Below are 15,262 nucleotides of genomic sequence, written 5' to 3'. Positions count from 1 at the left end.
TTTAATACCAACCCTGCTCCGCAAATCAGGAGATTCGATGCCTCCCCATACTTTGCTTCTGAAACTTGTGTTCCTTTGACATTTCCCAGTATGCCTTGCGTAGAAAGATCTTCCCAGGGCAACTTCTGATGCAGGCAGAAGGATGCTTAGCCGCAAAGAGGACCTCTTTCCCATTCTCTCTCTCTCTCTCTCTCTCATTAAAAGGGCTTTCACATTTATTGCCAGCGAGATAATGAAAGAAAGCCATTTGGGTGACTTTTATTGCCATTGTTATAACTTCCCCCTGAAGCGCAAAGATAAAAGTCAGCGGATGGTGTCCATAAGGAAGGCCCCCTCCTTCATTCAACTGATGGACACAGCAATCAACGATTATTCTGACATTATGATTGCTGGGAGAAGGCAGCAATGAGAGAAAGAGGGAGAGAAAGCCCTCAAAACACGGCAAGGCGGCAGCAATCATCAGCGGCCAGAAAGAAAGCGAGAGACTGGGCTGGAAATGGAATACAGTATGCAATAACTTTCTGGACTCCAAAAAACAAAACAGCTACGACGAATAACTGAATATACTCAGAATATTTGTTGCTCTGTGTCTTCAAGTGTGTTTTCAACTTATGCCTACCCTAGCATGAGGTTTTCTTGGCAAGATTTGTTCAGAGGGTCTTTGCTTTGCTTTCCTCTGAGGCTGAGAGAATGCAGACTGCTGAACTATAAAAGCAAAAGTATCTTTAAAAGTCCTAACCTCCTTTCTATTTTCCTTGCATGCTCCTGCTTCTCCCAACAAAGAGTATGCCATACCGCTTCTCCCAACAAAGAAGAACTGCAGGTGATGAAAGGTACTATAAAAGGGTTGTCAGATCCCAAGGCTTGGTCCCTGACTCTACAGTTTTCATAGGACACCTCCAGCTGAGAGATGAGAGTTTGGCAAGAGGGCTCAGGAATAAAAGGGCTGTGCATAAATGTCTGCTTTGCCTCAGAGAGCAGAAGCCTGCTGCACTTCCCAAGGCTTAGAATCACAGACTTGGGAGAGACCAGAAGGGCAATCCAGTCCAACCCCATTCTGCCATGCAGGAACTCTCAGTCAAAGCATTACATTGACATATGGCCATCCAGCCTCTGCTTCAATACCTCCAAGGAAGGAGACCCCACCATAATCTCCGAGGAAGGAGTGTGTTCCACTGTCGAACAGCCCTTACTGTCAGGAGGTTCCTCCTAATGTTGAGGTGGAATTTCTTTTCCTGGAGCTTGCATCCATTGCTCCATTGTGTCCTGTTCTCTGGAGCAGCAGAAAACAAGCTTGCTCCCTCCTCAATATGACACCCCTTCAAGTATTTAAACAGGGCTGTCATATGACCCCTTAACCTTCTCTTCTCCAGGCTAAACATCCCCAGCTCCCTGAGTTGTTCCTCAAAGGGTTTCATGGTTTCCAGACCCTTCACCATTTTAGTTGCCCTCCTTGGACACATGGCTCCAGTTTCTCCACATCCTGTTTGAATTGTGGTCCCCAGAACTGGACGCAGTATTATTCGGGATGAGGCCTGGCCAAAGCAGAATAGAGTGGCACTATTTCGTCCCTTGATCCAGACACTACACTTCTACTGATGCAGCCTATTGATTTGTCACTGCAACTGGCACAAGAGACTCGCAGGGGCTGTATGTACTTCCTCCCTGCTTCCTAAATCCCAGTCATTGAAGTGCCAGGGCTCACCCTCCACTCTGCTTTGCATCCACCTAGAAGCAAAGGAAGCGAGATGAAACATTCCTTCTCCCATCAACTCCCAGAAGCCCCAGAGACCTTGGCCATGAGTCAGGAATTCTGGGAGCTAAGGTCCAAAACATCTGGAGATGTCCAAAGTATTGAAGTCAGCCATGTTTCCATGGCTGCATCCACATTGGAGAGATAACTTGGTTAGGCACCGCTTTAACTCTTTCTCTGGCTCAAGGCTATGGAATTCTGGGAGTTGGAGTTTGTTGTGGGGCCCAGCGCGCGAAGCACCGCTCCGCGTGCCAATTATTGCCCCTTTCCTGGTTGCCAGGCAACGGCCTCTACACAACATGGCGGCGACTCCACTTCCCGGCAGGCTTTGCGCGGCAACGTTCTGGCGGCTCCGTGCTGCGCGCGCAGCTGGGTTGCCGGGGAAACGGTCAGTACACAAGATGGCGGCTACTTCGTGCCGCGCAGTTGCCGGGCAACGACCAGTACCCAAGATGGGGGTGAGTCGGCTTCAGCCCGGCGGTGCTGCGCGCGCAGCCGGGTTGCCAGGCAACTGCCAGTACCCAAGATGGCGGCGAGTCCGCTTCCTGCCAACCATGCTGCGCGCGCAGCTTAGTTGCCGGGCAACGGCCAGCAACACAAGATGGCGGCGCCCTGGCAGGTCCCTTGAGGGAGAGCGAAGAAGGCGGGTTATTTGCTTGTGACTAAGTAGGGAAGCGAGGCCAGGATGCTGCCCCGCGAGGGCTCCCGCTTCTCCCCGAGGGGCCCCGGCAAGGGAGGCCGGAGCGGCGAGGAGATGCTGGGCCTGATGCGCTCCCTGGCGGCCTCCTCGGCCTCCGTCACCTTCTCCCTCCTCCTCAACCGCTTGGAGAAGGAGGGCCTGGAGGAGCAGCCGCCCAGCTCCAGCCAAGAAGGCGAGGAGTTCGAGGAAGAAGAGGAGGCCGCCGAGGAGGAGTCCACCGAGTCCGAGCCGGAGCCGGAGCCCATGATGGAGGTGAGCCTTTGGGGGTCTGCCTATTCGGAGATATACGGCCGCGGATGGAGCCCCTACACGGAGAATTACGGGAGCCCTCTCCTTTGAGGCTTGCGCCGCCACGCCGTTACTTACGGGAACTTGTGCTCCCCTATTCGGAGAATTACGGGACCCCCGCGTTCCAATAACTCTGGGAATTGCCATGTGAGATTGGGGGGGGGCGCCTACACCGAGAACTACGGTTCACTCGTGTTCAGGGCTGCTCTGATAATTACGGGAGTCGGCAGAGTCATTTGAGAATTTGGGGGGCGCTTGCACGAAGAATTACGGGAGCTGTCTGTCTGTTTCCAGGAAGAGAAGGGGATTAAGGGCCGTGCTATTCTGGTTCCTCTCCATGGAGACTTAGGGGGCCCTTGTGTCCTTATGGGGCTGTGCTCTTCTAGCGAGTCACACTCTCTCAGCCTCCTCTGAGCAGGTCCTGCCCAGAAAGCCCCAGGATAGGGCTTGCCTTAGGGTTGTTGAAAAGGGCTTGATGGCACTCAATGATGGGGGCATCCTTTTTATTCCCTTGAAGGTTGAAGCAGGGATGGGGAGAAACAGGCACCGTCTCTAAGTCACATAAGGCAGGTTTGGGGCCAGAGTTACGGGTTTTGATGTGACCCATGGATCGGTCGAGGGTAAGGCTTAGGGGAATGTGACCCAAGATCTAAAGGATGGAGCAAAGGACAAGAATGGCAAAGAAGTTACAAAGATCCAGCAGTCCCCACGCTTTGTGCTCAGACTAAAGGCTGGATGGATGAGAGAACAGAGTGGGATCAGTGCTTTCAGGGCAGACTGTGCTCTGGCCTTTCACCAGGGGATAGGTGCGTGTCTATGTGTGTGTCTATTACACACTTGCCCCTCCATGTTCACTAGGGTTAGGGGCACAAGAACCCCACAAACATGGAAAAAGCGCAAGTTACAAAACCTCCATGTTTTGACCTGAGAGGACACCTCTCTAGGAATCTCTAGGTCCTCCAGGGAAACTCTGTGGTCAACGTCCGTCCGACAGACACTGGCCATAGAACTGCGCTGGAGGAGCTACAAAGGCCTAGTGGAGTGTCTTTCAGTGCAGAGGTGACCATAGAATTGCACTGGAGGACCTAGATATTCCTAGAGAGAACATAGTAATCGAATCCGTGAATAATCAAATCCACAAAAGTCAAAGCTGCAAATATGGAGGGATGAGTGCATATGTGTGTGTGTGTGTGTGTGTATTATATATATATATATATATATATATATATATATATAGGGTTGCCATAATGGAGGACCTCCAAACCGGGACAAATGTAGGACAAGGTTTGAAAATGTAGGACATGTTTTTTTAAAAAATTTCCTGACTAGGAAATTAAAAAAAAAGTCCTAGATTTTTTAACCTTGTCCTCCTCCTCCTCCTCCTCCTCCCGGTCTGGGAGGGAGCCTAGGCCGGCTCCCAGGCCGGGAAAGAGGCGGAGGCTGTTCCTCATCGCGGCGATCGCCGCGGAGGGAAGCATCCTCCTCCTCCTCCCGGTCTGGGAGGGAGCCTCAGCAGGCTCCCAGGCCCGGAAAGAGGCAGGGGCCGCTCCTCATCGCGGCAATCGCCGCGGTGGGAAGCGGCCTCCTCCTCCTCCCTGGCCTCGCGCAGGCCTTGGAGGACCCCGCGGCCGGAGCTCCAACCGCGGAGCCACCTCACTGGGGCCCAGGAGGGAGCGTCTCCGCAGCTGGAGCTCCAACCGCGGGGAGCCTTCCCAGGCCTCAGCAAAGGCTTTGGAGCCGCCGCGGGGGCTGAGGTGGCTGCGGTGGGCGGGGCCGTCCCGGTTTGGGCGCCAAACCGGACTGGGACCGGGTTGGCACCACCCAAACCGAGATTGTCCCGCCCCCCGACGGGATATGGCAAGCCTATATATATATATATATATATATATATATATATGAACAGTGCTTGCACTGATCCATGGATAGGTCATCTCTGTTTTTTTGGGTCAATTTTTTGACTAAAATTTCTAGACTTATACATGAGTATATTTTGTTGAGAACTGTCCTCGATCGACCTCCATTGATGGCTGCCCTAAGGATGAGAGACCGGCAAGACTCCTTGTCCTCCACTATTTCCCTTAGTCCTTGCAGATTCATACCTATGGCTTCCTCAGTGGACGCCATCCATCTAGTGTGTGGTCTTCCTCTCTTTTTCCTTCTTTCCACCTTCCCTAGCCTTTTCTAATGAGCCATGTCTTCTCAGGACGAGGCCAAAGTATCATAGCCTGAGTTTAGTTCCCTTGGCTTCCAGGGAGAGTTCTGGCTTGATCTGCCCTAGGAGCCCTTTCTTTGTCCTTTTTGGCCATCCATGGGATCCTCAGCACTCTTCTCCAGGGCTGCATCACAAGTGAATGTATTTGCTTTTTACCCATTGTCTTACTTGTCCATCTCTTGCATCCAGACATGGCAATGGGGAATACAGTTGCTTGGACGATTCTGACTTTCATGCTTAGTTGTATAGAATGTCTTTGCTCTTGAAGACTTTCTAATGATGATGAAGATGATGATGATGTACTTATACCTCACTCTTCAGCCAAGGCTATCAGATCAGCTTACAAATTGTTAATTAGACATTTCCCTGCCCTAAGGCTTAAAATTTCTAGTCCTTTCATGGGTATATACAGCATCTTAAATTTGTGTTTCACATCAATTTTAAATCAGTGGTTTGTGGCATATACTTGGATACCCAAGCCCCATTAAATACAATGGAATATTATTATTATTACTATAGCAGGCCCATGGTTTCTGCTGGAGTTTAGTTCCAGGTTCCCTTGTGGATAACAAAATCTGTGGATACACAAGTCCCATTAAATATAATGGCATAGCAAAATGGCATCCCTTATATAAAATGGAAAATCAAGGTGTGCTATTTGGAATTTATACTTTTTTAAAAGAAAATATTTTCAAGCCATGGATAAAAACCATCGATGGATTAGGGGGGGGCGACTATATAGGTCCCAGTTTGGGCGCCATTGCCTGCCAGCAGCAGAGAGCAGTTCTTACTCGGTGTGTCTGTGTGTTACGTCAACGTGGCAGATCCCGCTGGGCAGACACAGCGGACGATTTCTCGATTTCTTGCAGTGAGATGCCACTGAGCAATTAGCCTCTCTGTGGCCAATTAATGGTCTTGGGAGGGTCGATTCCTGTGGTGCGGTTGATGCTAACCAGGTCTGGACCTGATTGATGGGGGACCTCACGTCACGCTCCTTGCGCTAACACTTGTTTGCTCTATCCTGTTGTGTTATTAATTGTGGTATAATTAGACGAGGTAAAAGAAAATGTTTATTATCCCTCCAATCTCTAGGGTACCGCCTGATGATATCATTGCTCCATAACATGGGCTACATTTCCCTTTCCTCTGACCCTTTTGCCCCACGGCAATATTTTCTTCCAATATCTTTTTCATCTATCTTTGCTTGCCAACACCCTTGCGGCAAGGAGATCATGTCGCAGGTTGGTTAAGATCTGTGGGTTGAACCTTGCCAAGCATCAATAATAATAGTAATTATTATCATTATCATTATTTCTCATCTGCCTTACCCTATTGATTGAGGTGGGGAACAACAACAAATAACATAGGATGTAACTTTTATTAATTAATTAATTAAAATATTTATGTTGCTGTTGTGTGGTTTCAATTCATTTCCAACTTATGGTGAGCCTATCATGATGTTTCCTTGACAAGTTACTTCAGGGGGGGGTTGCCATTGCGTCCTCTGAGCTTGAAAAATTGTGACTTGCTTAAGGTCTCCCAGTGGGTTTCCATGTACCCTGCCCTGTATCAGGAGATCTCAGTCTGGCTTACCAAGAGCATTAAGACAGGTTAAAAACAGTAAGAAAGTGTAAATAAGCTAAAAACATATTAAATAATATAATAAGTCACAACCAATTTTATTTTGTTTTTTAAGTTTTTAAAGTTATAAGTAACAACAAGTATGCATTGAATTAATAAGTCCCTGAGACACAGACAAGTTTTAACTTGGCACCTAAATGAGAAGAGTGTTGACACAAGTCAGGCTTGTAGAGGGAATGCATTCCACCGTTGGAATAACACCACAACATCAGTTAAAAGACCATGTAATGCTAATCTAGTTTTCCCCCCACATTTGCGGCTTTGCTTAATATATTATCTCAGAATCCCTAGGTCCTCCAGCGCAACTCTGCCAAAGGTTGACCATAGAGTTGTGCTGGAGAACCTAGAAGCTCCTAGAGAAAACACTTCTCTGGCATTTGTAGGGCCTCCAGCATGAGTCCATGGTCAACTTCTGACAGATGTTGACCATAGAGTTGCACTGGAGGACTTGGGCTTTCCTAGAGCGGTATTCTCTCATGTAAAAATAATAGTTTGGTTTTTTATTTTTCACATTCATGAAGGTTCTAACTCCAGCAAATGTGGAGCAACCACTATATATATTAAACTTAATCAAAAAATACTTTAGAATTCATAATTTAAAAATAATCTGAATAGACTGGTCTTTGCTGTTGATTTAAATGCAGACAGTATCTCAAGCCGACAAATCTCTTTCTTTCCACAATCTGGGGGGCAGCCTAAGAAAGCGGCCCCTGACTCTGAGTAACAGTCAACCTGATTTTGGGTGAATGAAGTAGATGTTGTCCAGAGGACCTGAGTGTAGCTGGCAAGATTATACAGATAGGTAACCTGACTCAAACCACATACAGCTTTAAAGGTAATAACCAACGCTTTGTGTTTTATTCTGCTAGACAAGAATATTCACTTGTTCTTGGGTTATTTTTACACAATCCATCTATTTTTCTCTCTTTCTCAGGAGGAATTTGATGGTGTGCTTCTTGAAGAGATGGTCGCTGAAGCTTTGCACAAACTGGGGCGTTCAGCCCCTGGCACAGAACATGTCTACCTTGATCTTTCCCTTTCAGTAAGTTCATGTCAAATAGCTCTGAATTTTGGAGTTCCTCCAATGAAAGATTGTAGAATCCCCCCAATCCAAGGCAAGATTCCCTTTACTTCAGTGAGAGATATTGACCATAGAGTTGTACTGGAAAGCCTCAAAGTTCCTAGAGAAAATGCTGCTCTAGGCATTTGTAGGTCCTCCAGCATGATTTTGTGCTCAACCTCTGGCAGATGTTGACCACAGAGTTGCACTGGAGGACCTGTGGGTCCTTCACCCCGAACCCCAGCGAATGTGGAGGGACCACTGTATAGCATAACTTGCTGGACTGTAGTAATACTAAGACGCACCCCCAAAAATACAGTTGTTGTGTTTATGAAGATTGCAGAGACTATGTGAAAGATGTCATGCACTTGCAGATGAATCTCGGTAGCATGCTCATTAGCATTCTCTTCCATTTTTCCTTCTAAAAGCTGTGAACTTCAACTTTCTCAAAATGTGATAAGTAGAACCATACCTTGGTATCACCTTTCAAAGATATAGCCGTGTTAGTCGGTAGAATCAGTATGTAGAGAGATCTTATAGTGCCTTTGAGACTATCTGAAAGAAAGAAATTGGCAGCATGAGTTTTTGTAGACTTAAGTCCACTTCTGCAGATGCATTTTCTGGAGTGGAAAGCCAGAGACAGACTTATATATGCCCTTGGTGTGTGAGAATGTCAATTCAAAATCAAAATCCTTTGTGTATGGAAATGAAGTGGCATGTCCAGTTTTAACAATGGTCATTGACAGACAAAGACAGAGGAAACTAGCCTGAGATCACTTTGGTATCACCTTGAAAGTGGTAGCAATCACAGGGTTACATGTTCTGAATTCGGTTTCCCTTTTTCCTCTCCAGGATCGCTTTTTAAGTGACATTAATATTCTCTCCAGATATGTTCATCTTGAGAAGCTAGATCTTTCCAACAATAAAATCAATGGTACGTGGTCATCACTTTTGTAAACCTCTGGACTGTAAAACCATTTCAGGCAGCAGGGGAAATGTGTTGGACCACTCGGCTCTCTTATTATAAATGCAGTTCTTGGCTCCACTTAAGTAGCTCTTCAGAATGATTGGATCCCCTGGAGAATGTTAAGATGGCCTTGTTCAAGTCCATATAACATGCCATAATGACATATGCTCAACGACTAGAACATAAAGATTATTGTCCAGTTTATTATCTGGAAATAAAATGCAAACAACCATGTTAGTTCTGAAGCCGGAGCTGAGATTAAACATTAAGAACAGACTTGTATTGAGTCAGATCAATGATCCACCTAGCCTTGCGGCTGTCTGTACTCTCCAGGTTTGGAAGCAGAGGTCTTTCTTGCACTATGCTATGGAATAGTTCAGCGGGTTTGGTTCCAGGGATTGAGGTACTTGAGTATACTAAGTACAGTGGGCCCTTGGTGTGCCCTGGGGTTTGGTTCCAGGACCCCACCCCCCATGAATACCAAAATGTGTGGATGCTCAAGTTACATACAGTGGCCTAGTGAAATGGTGCCCCTTATAGAAAATAGCAAAAACAAGGTTATTGGAATTTATATTATTTTCAGGTCATGAATGGTTGTATCCATGGATACAGAGGGCCCAATGTATGTTGTTTAACGGGAGAAGTCAATATTTCTTGTAGCTCTTCCATCTTCTCACTCTCTTCCATATACTGACAACATTACATGATACTTTTAGGGTACAGCTTGAGTCTCCCTTATCCGGAATTCTGAAATCCAAAATACTACAAAAACCAACACTTTTTTCAAGGGTGGCTGAGATAGTGACACTTTTGCTTTCCGGTGGTTCAAAACTTTGTTTTGTGCACAAAATTATTAAGAATATTGTATGAAATTACCTTCAGGTTATGTGTATAAGGTGTGTGTATATGAAACATAAATGAATGTTATGTTTAAACTTGGATCCCATCTTCAAGGTATCTCATTATGTATGTATATTCAAATAAAGGTATTCCAAAATCAAAAATCCAATCCTCCTCTGGTCCCAAGCATTTTGGATAAGGGAAACTCAGCCTATAATACACATATAGAATGGAGAGGCAAAACATATTCAGATTTATCAAGGCCACCGATATATCTGTCTGTTTCAGTACAGCAAATATGTGAAGCATGATGTGACATATATGCTTTTTCCCGGTCCTTCACATTTCTAAACAATGACAGATCAATGGGAACAGAAAATTGCCATGGTCATCTGAAAAGGGAGAACCTATACAGAGGTCTGTACAATTGGTAGGGCTTCATGTTTATGCATAAAATCCACAGACTAAATCAGTGTTTAGCCAGAGCTTGAGGAATTAATTTTTTTAGATCATGACTCAAAGAATCTGTGATTCTGGAGGATCCTAAGAAATGTAGCCTAAAACTTTCTCAGGGCCTAAGGAGATGGACAGGATAGCACAGGCCAAGCCCAGGCTCTGTCCAGTTCAGTCCCAGGGCTGCTGTGTAGACAGGCAGGTGTTTACATGTCCCTTTGCTGCCCCACCATGGACCCACTGCTGCTGCGTGCCCTGTACCTGCCTCCACAATCATATCCTCACAGAAGACCCCCATTACAGCCCATAAGGGCAGAAATGGGGCACCTGGCTACACCTCCATGTCCAGGTGCCCCGTCCAACATCACAGGCCACGATGGGGGCCTTCTGCATAGAACATACAGCTGAGTTTTGAGATTATCACTAGATATTTTTTACAGCACTGATCCAACACTAAAATTATCATCAGTGCTGAAATCATAGTAGTCTTCTTTCTCCTTTTCTTTTAAAAAACTTTCTTTATTTCTTGTTTCCAGATCTTTCATGTGTCAGCGAGATGCCTTATTTGCTGGAACTGGATGCTTCTCATAACTGTCTAACCACGTACTTTGACTTTAAACCACCTAAGAATTTACAAGTAAGAAAAAAATGCAGCTCTGTCCATTGTCTTTGAGTTCTGTCTAGCTGCCCCAAAATGTTGGTTCATAAAAAAAATCTATACAATTGTTTTTTTAAAAAAAAATTTATAGTGTACTTATGTGGCTCCTGCTGCCCAGAATTTCTGTTTTTGCTGCCATGGTTTTGTTTGCTAATGGAAGAAGTTGAGGCTACCCAATATTTTAAAACTCTTTTGGGCCACCAATAAGTTCCTTTTGGTTGGCAACCCTGTGTAAAGCTTCAATCCCGGCTCTGCCATGAAACCAACTGGGTGACCTCAGGCAAGTGACATGCTCTCAACCTCAGGGGAAGGCAATGGCAAACCCCCTCTGAACAAATCTTGCCAAGAAAACCCCAAGATAGGTTTTCCTTAAGTTCACCATAAATCGGAAATGACTCGAAGGCACATAACAGCAACAAATCAGGCTTTTCCTTAATGTGTAATTGTCTAATTGTTGTGAACTTAGACATGAAGACTTTAATCAAATGCAACCATCCTTTTTTAAAAGTCTCAAAATATGTCAGTCATAAACTGTCATCTGCAATATAGCAAGGGTGTGACCAAGACAGCCTTTTGGGGCTCCCAGTCACACCTTCTAGGGTTCCTAGATGGCCATTCTCCTTTCCCCATGATATGAGAGTTTGGTGGTTTCCCAGATATTGGTACATTTCCCTCTCTTATTCTAAAAAGTTGTCATGGCTCTCCTAAGGCATAGTTACTCGCCATGTGAGCTTTCCTTTATAGTACTGATTCCCAAACTTTGATCCTCCATACGTTTTGGACTTCAACTCTCAGAAGCCCCAGCCAACTTGGCCAACTGTCAGGAATTCAGGGAGGTGAAGTCCAAAATATCTGGAGGGCCAAAGTTTGGAAATCACTTTTCTAAAATATGCTTTGGTTTCAATCCCACTTTGTTGCTGTTGGCCCCACACATCATGACATGTAGGCCCCAAGAATGTATCTGAAATTAAATTCTGCACTTTGAAAGAAGTTTGCACCCTTACGGATAAACTTTGGTGACAGCAGGTCCTTCTTTGTGGTTGGCTTGCTTTTCCACATCTCAGTCTTCATAGCACAGCACCCATTTTTTTTTCTCAGACTCTTGACATCCCTTGTCCTCAGTTTTCCTAAACTTGCTCTATTCCATAAGAAAGAATTAATGCTTATATGGCACTTCAGTGATCACGACGGTGCTTTGATGAACCTCTCAAAAAAGGGAGCCTTGCAGTTTTGCGTGAACCACCGTGGACAAGTTTATATTGATGTGCAGGTGATGCCAAGATGATATTGTTCAAGGGCTTACTCCTAGCCTAAACAGTCATTTTAAAAAAGATGAGCAGGTGGTTAGTTCTTTCAAATGTAGACTTCTGAGACTTTGCAGACTAGTTTTTAAGGGTGGTCTGTTTTCGCCAGAACACAACTTGATTCACTAAAACAAAATAGTGCTCAAACTAGCCATTTTAGTGTCACTTTTAAATGTTAGATATGTGTTAATTTCACTTTATAGAAGATGAAAGGGAGTTTAGGAAGTGGTATTGGACCTTACAATTTCCCAGCTTCAAATTTATGTCAGGAAATTATTCCTGAGATGCCTAAAATGTCTGCAATTCAAAAATGTAATAGCATAGCCCTGTGTCTGTAGGGTGCAATCCAAAAGTAAAGATGCATTAGGAAGGAATGGAAAGGAAAATAAAATAAAATAAAATGGGAGAAGGCTCAGCTGATATAATGAATGAATGCACAAAATAGAGGAAGTGATTTAGATGTCAAGTGAAGGGCATTCCAGTGATACAGAGTTGTGTAGGAAGCAATGCAGAGGAGGAGAAGACAGCCTTAAACTGAATAAATAGGGTGACATGTGTTCATGGAGTTAAGTGCATTAGTAGGGTTTGGGTTGGGGAATTACTGAGTGCAGATACTGTCTAACTATCATAATTTGGTTGGGACAATCCAGATTAATCCTCTGTTGCCCCAGTTTTTCAGCTGCTTTTGAAATGTCGCAATTTCTTTCTCCCTTCCCACTTTCCCCCTGTGTCTTCAAGGAGGGGGGTTGTCTCTTTCCCGGGAGGCTTAAGCAAAAGCAGACTGATGCAACCTCTCCTGCCTTGTGTGTGCTTCTTTATTAATAACTTTTTCCATTTTGACCACTTGATATTCCTTGGCCACACAAGTCTCGGCTTTCGTCAGTAAAATGTTGGAGAGTCTGAGTGCAAGTCCTACTAAACCTCACCATTGCTAACTAGGATTGATAGAGGTGCAGTCCAACAACATCTGGAGGGCCACGCATTTCCTATCTGTGGCAGAGAGAAAGCAGATACAATAGATATAGAGGGTTAAGAACATGGAAATATTTGATGCCCAACTGGCAATGATGTTAAGACAATGATTTTGAAAGTAGCCATCTAAAATAACCTGATGGCAAGAAGGAGTGTGCCATCCCCTTGCCGTTAATCCTTTCTCATGGGTATTTTTGGACAATGTCTGCATCTGCACTGCAGAGATAATTCAGTTGGACACCATGAGTCAATGCTATGGAATTCTGGGAACTGTAGAGCACCAGAGCCCTCTGGCAAAGAAGGCTAAATGTGTCACAAAACTCTCAGAATTCCATAAGATTGAATCATGGCAGTTAAAGTGGCGTGAAACTGGATTATTTCTGTAGAATGGATTCAGCCTTTGGGAACAGGCCACAACACTGAAGTAATAAAGCAGCCCTTCATTTGCAAATGGAACAGGAACTCTGTCTGTGTTTAGAAAATTTCCAGTGTTTTGAGTAGCGGGTTTTGCGAATGTACCCATGAATTATGCTCATGCATCAACAACATCCAATCTCAAAAAAACAGGCCCTCCAGTTTGCCAGTGCAGAGTATGGGGCAGGGGAGACTGACAAATGGGAAATAGTCTATGGCAATTACATGTTTTCTCCCCATCTTGCCTCCCCAGGTAGTGAATTTTGCACACAATGAGATCCCAGAAATGCGAGATCTTTCAGCCTATACGTCTCTCACAAAGCTCATACTGGATAGTATCCTTTTTTTTGTAAAGTGGGATTTCTAGAAATAAGTGGGATAGTATAGGACGGTTGTTAATAGTTCATCCCATGACTCTTTTCAATATCAGGGTTTTTTTAATCCATAGATTCTGAAATCAATTTAATATTAATTTTGTTGCTACTTAGAAGGCTGGAGTCCAGTTTCAAAGCTGGTTTTTTTAGGTTTTAAAAAATGTATAGTGAGACAAAGAATAATATTTCTGGTTTAATTCCATTAAATTTCAATCCAAAAGGTGAACAAGACTGCACCACACTTTCTGTGTACGTTCAATACAAGAGGATTGTGATGCAGTGACTTGTGACTCATCAGTATTTCTCATCTCTAGATGTTAAAGGTCTAGGATTCAGGCATGAAATTTGCGTGTTTCAGCAGGTGAAAGGCTTTGAGTTATTCTCCCAAGAGGTGCAAATGGAAAAGAAAAACAACCCTCTCATCTCTGCATCACCTGGATACGAGAGTTGTGTGTTTTAACGCTTGCCTTCCTGATCTTTTCTACACCCCCCCCCCCCCCCGCAATTATAATCAGAGATATAGAAACATCTCTGGTTTTAAAAGAAAACAACGCTGTAAGCTTCTCGCACCATATCTTCCTAAATTCAAATAAAATGACTATATTGACTTCATCCTATAAAACTTAAAATAAAGTGGCATTGTAAGATAGTCTCTTTATCTTATATTATTTTACTATCTTTATGCTTATTTATTAGCTCAGTCTAACTCATTGCTCTTAAAGATTTTTTATTACTTTTTTAAAAAATACTAAATAATTCATTTTTCATCTGTACATCTTTCTCCCCCTGCTGTTCTTTATCCAATACATTAATTTTATACAGTTAAGTGAGGCCTAACATTTAATTTCCCAATTAATAATCTCTGGGAGGCTTTCCCCATCTGTTAATCTAAATATACTCTCTGCCCTTAATAGATAATAAATTTGTTCACTGCCAGAATCTGATTCTGTTTCTTCCAAATATACTAATAAGATTCTAATGAGACCTCTATTCTTTTTATTTCCTTAATATTTCTCAATATTTGTAACTAAAACTTTGTGTAACTGGTCAATTCTGCCATACGCACAACATGTCTGAATGTCAACATGTCAAGTTCTCATGTTCGGTGGACACATTGGGTGATAAGGTTGGGTAGAGACCCACAACAAAGGTGTGAAGGGAGACTCTATAGCAGAGCAGGAATAATGCAGGCCTCCAGATGTTGTTGCACTACAAGTCCCAACTGTCCTAGCCAAGATAGCCAGTGGTGAAGAATGCTGGGAGTTGCAGTCCAGTAACATGTGCAGGGCCACATGATTCCCACCCTTGCCCTTTGTCAACATTCTTCCTAATCTGCAACCCTTCCATGCTCACCTCAATACGGCCAAAGTTGGTGGGGCTGGAAGGAAAATAGTTACTCCAGCTTTGTGGCTGGCTTACACCTTCATCCACCACAAGGTTATGTCAGGGAACAGGAGAGCTTGGAACCTGACACTTCTGATGCCACTATTGCCCATTCAAGAACACCTCCTTTTTGTTGTTTCTGCCCTTGGATGGAAGCACAGCAAGAGTGACAAAGGTTTCTGCTCCCACAAGAAAGAGACTTATGAATGTTGATTTCATCTCTACCTGCGGGCATCTTTTTCC

The 15,262-nt window shown here is 44.3% G+C and overlaps 1 protein-coding gene across 5 annotated transcripts in view; it reads left to right on the top strand.

Annotated features, from left to right (window-relative positions):
- The first annotated feature begins 2,340 nt into the window (after window positions 1-2,340).
- LRGUK (leucine rich repeats and guanylate kinase domain containing) overlaps window positions 2,341-15,262 on the top strand; it is a 73,499-nt gene continuing 60,577 nt past the window's right edge. For 4 of the 5 annotated variants that reach the window (XM_089527454.1, XM_089527455.1, XM_089527453.1 and 1 more), the window contains exons 1-5: window positions 2,341-2,705; window positions 7,529-7,636; window positions 8,507-8,588; window positions 10,451-10,551; window positions 13,516-13,597. In XM_089527454.1, the coding sequence (XP_089383580.1) occupies window positions 2,439-2,705; window positions 7,529-7,636; window positions 8,507-8,588; window positions 10,451-10,551; window positions 13,516-13,597 (640 nt within the window). In that variant the 5' untranslated portion in view covers window positions 2,341-2,438. Of the gene's footprint in view, window positions 2,706-7,528; window positions 7,637-8,506; window positions 8,589-10,450; window positions 10,552-13,515; window positions 13,598-15,262 lie in introns of those variants that run through there. The other variant, XM_089527456.1, reaches the window with a different exon arrangement.

The sequence above is a fragment of the Sceloporus occidentalis genome, unplaced genomic scaffold (genome assembly GCF_023333645.1).
Source record: "Sceloporus occidentalis isolate IW3139 unplaced genomic scaffold, rSceOcc1.0.p SCAF_5, whole genome shotgun sequence".
NCBI classification, from domain to species: Eukaryota; Metazoa; Chordata; class Lepidosauria; order Squamata; family Phrynosomatidae; genus Sceloporus; species Sceloporus occidentalis.
Note: the sequence above shows the minus strand (reverse complement) of the source record. Positions and strands in the feature narration are given on the sequence as shown.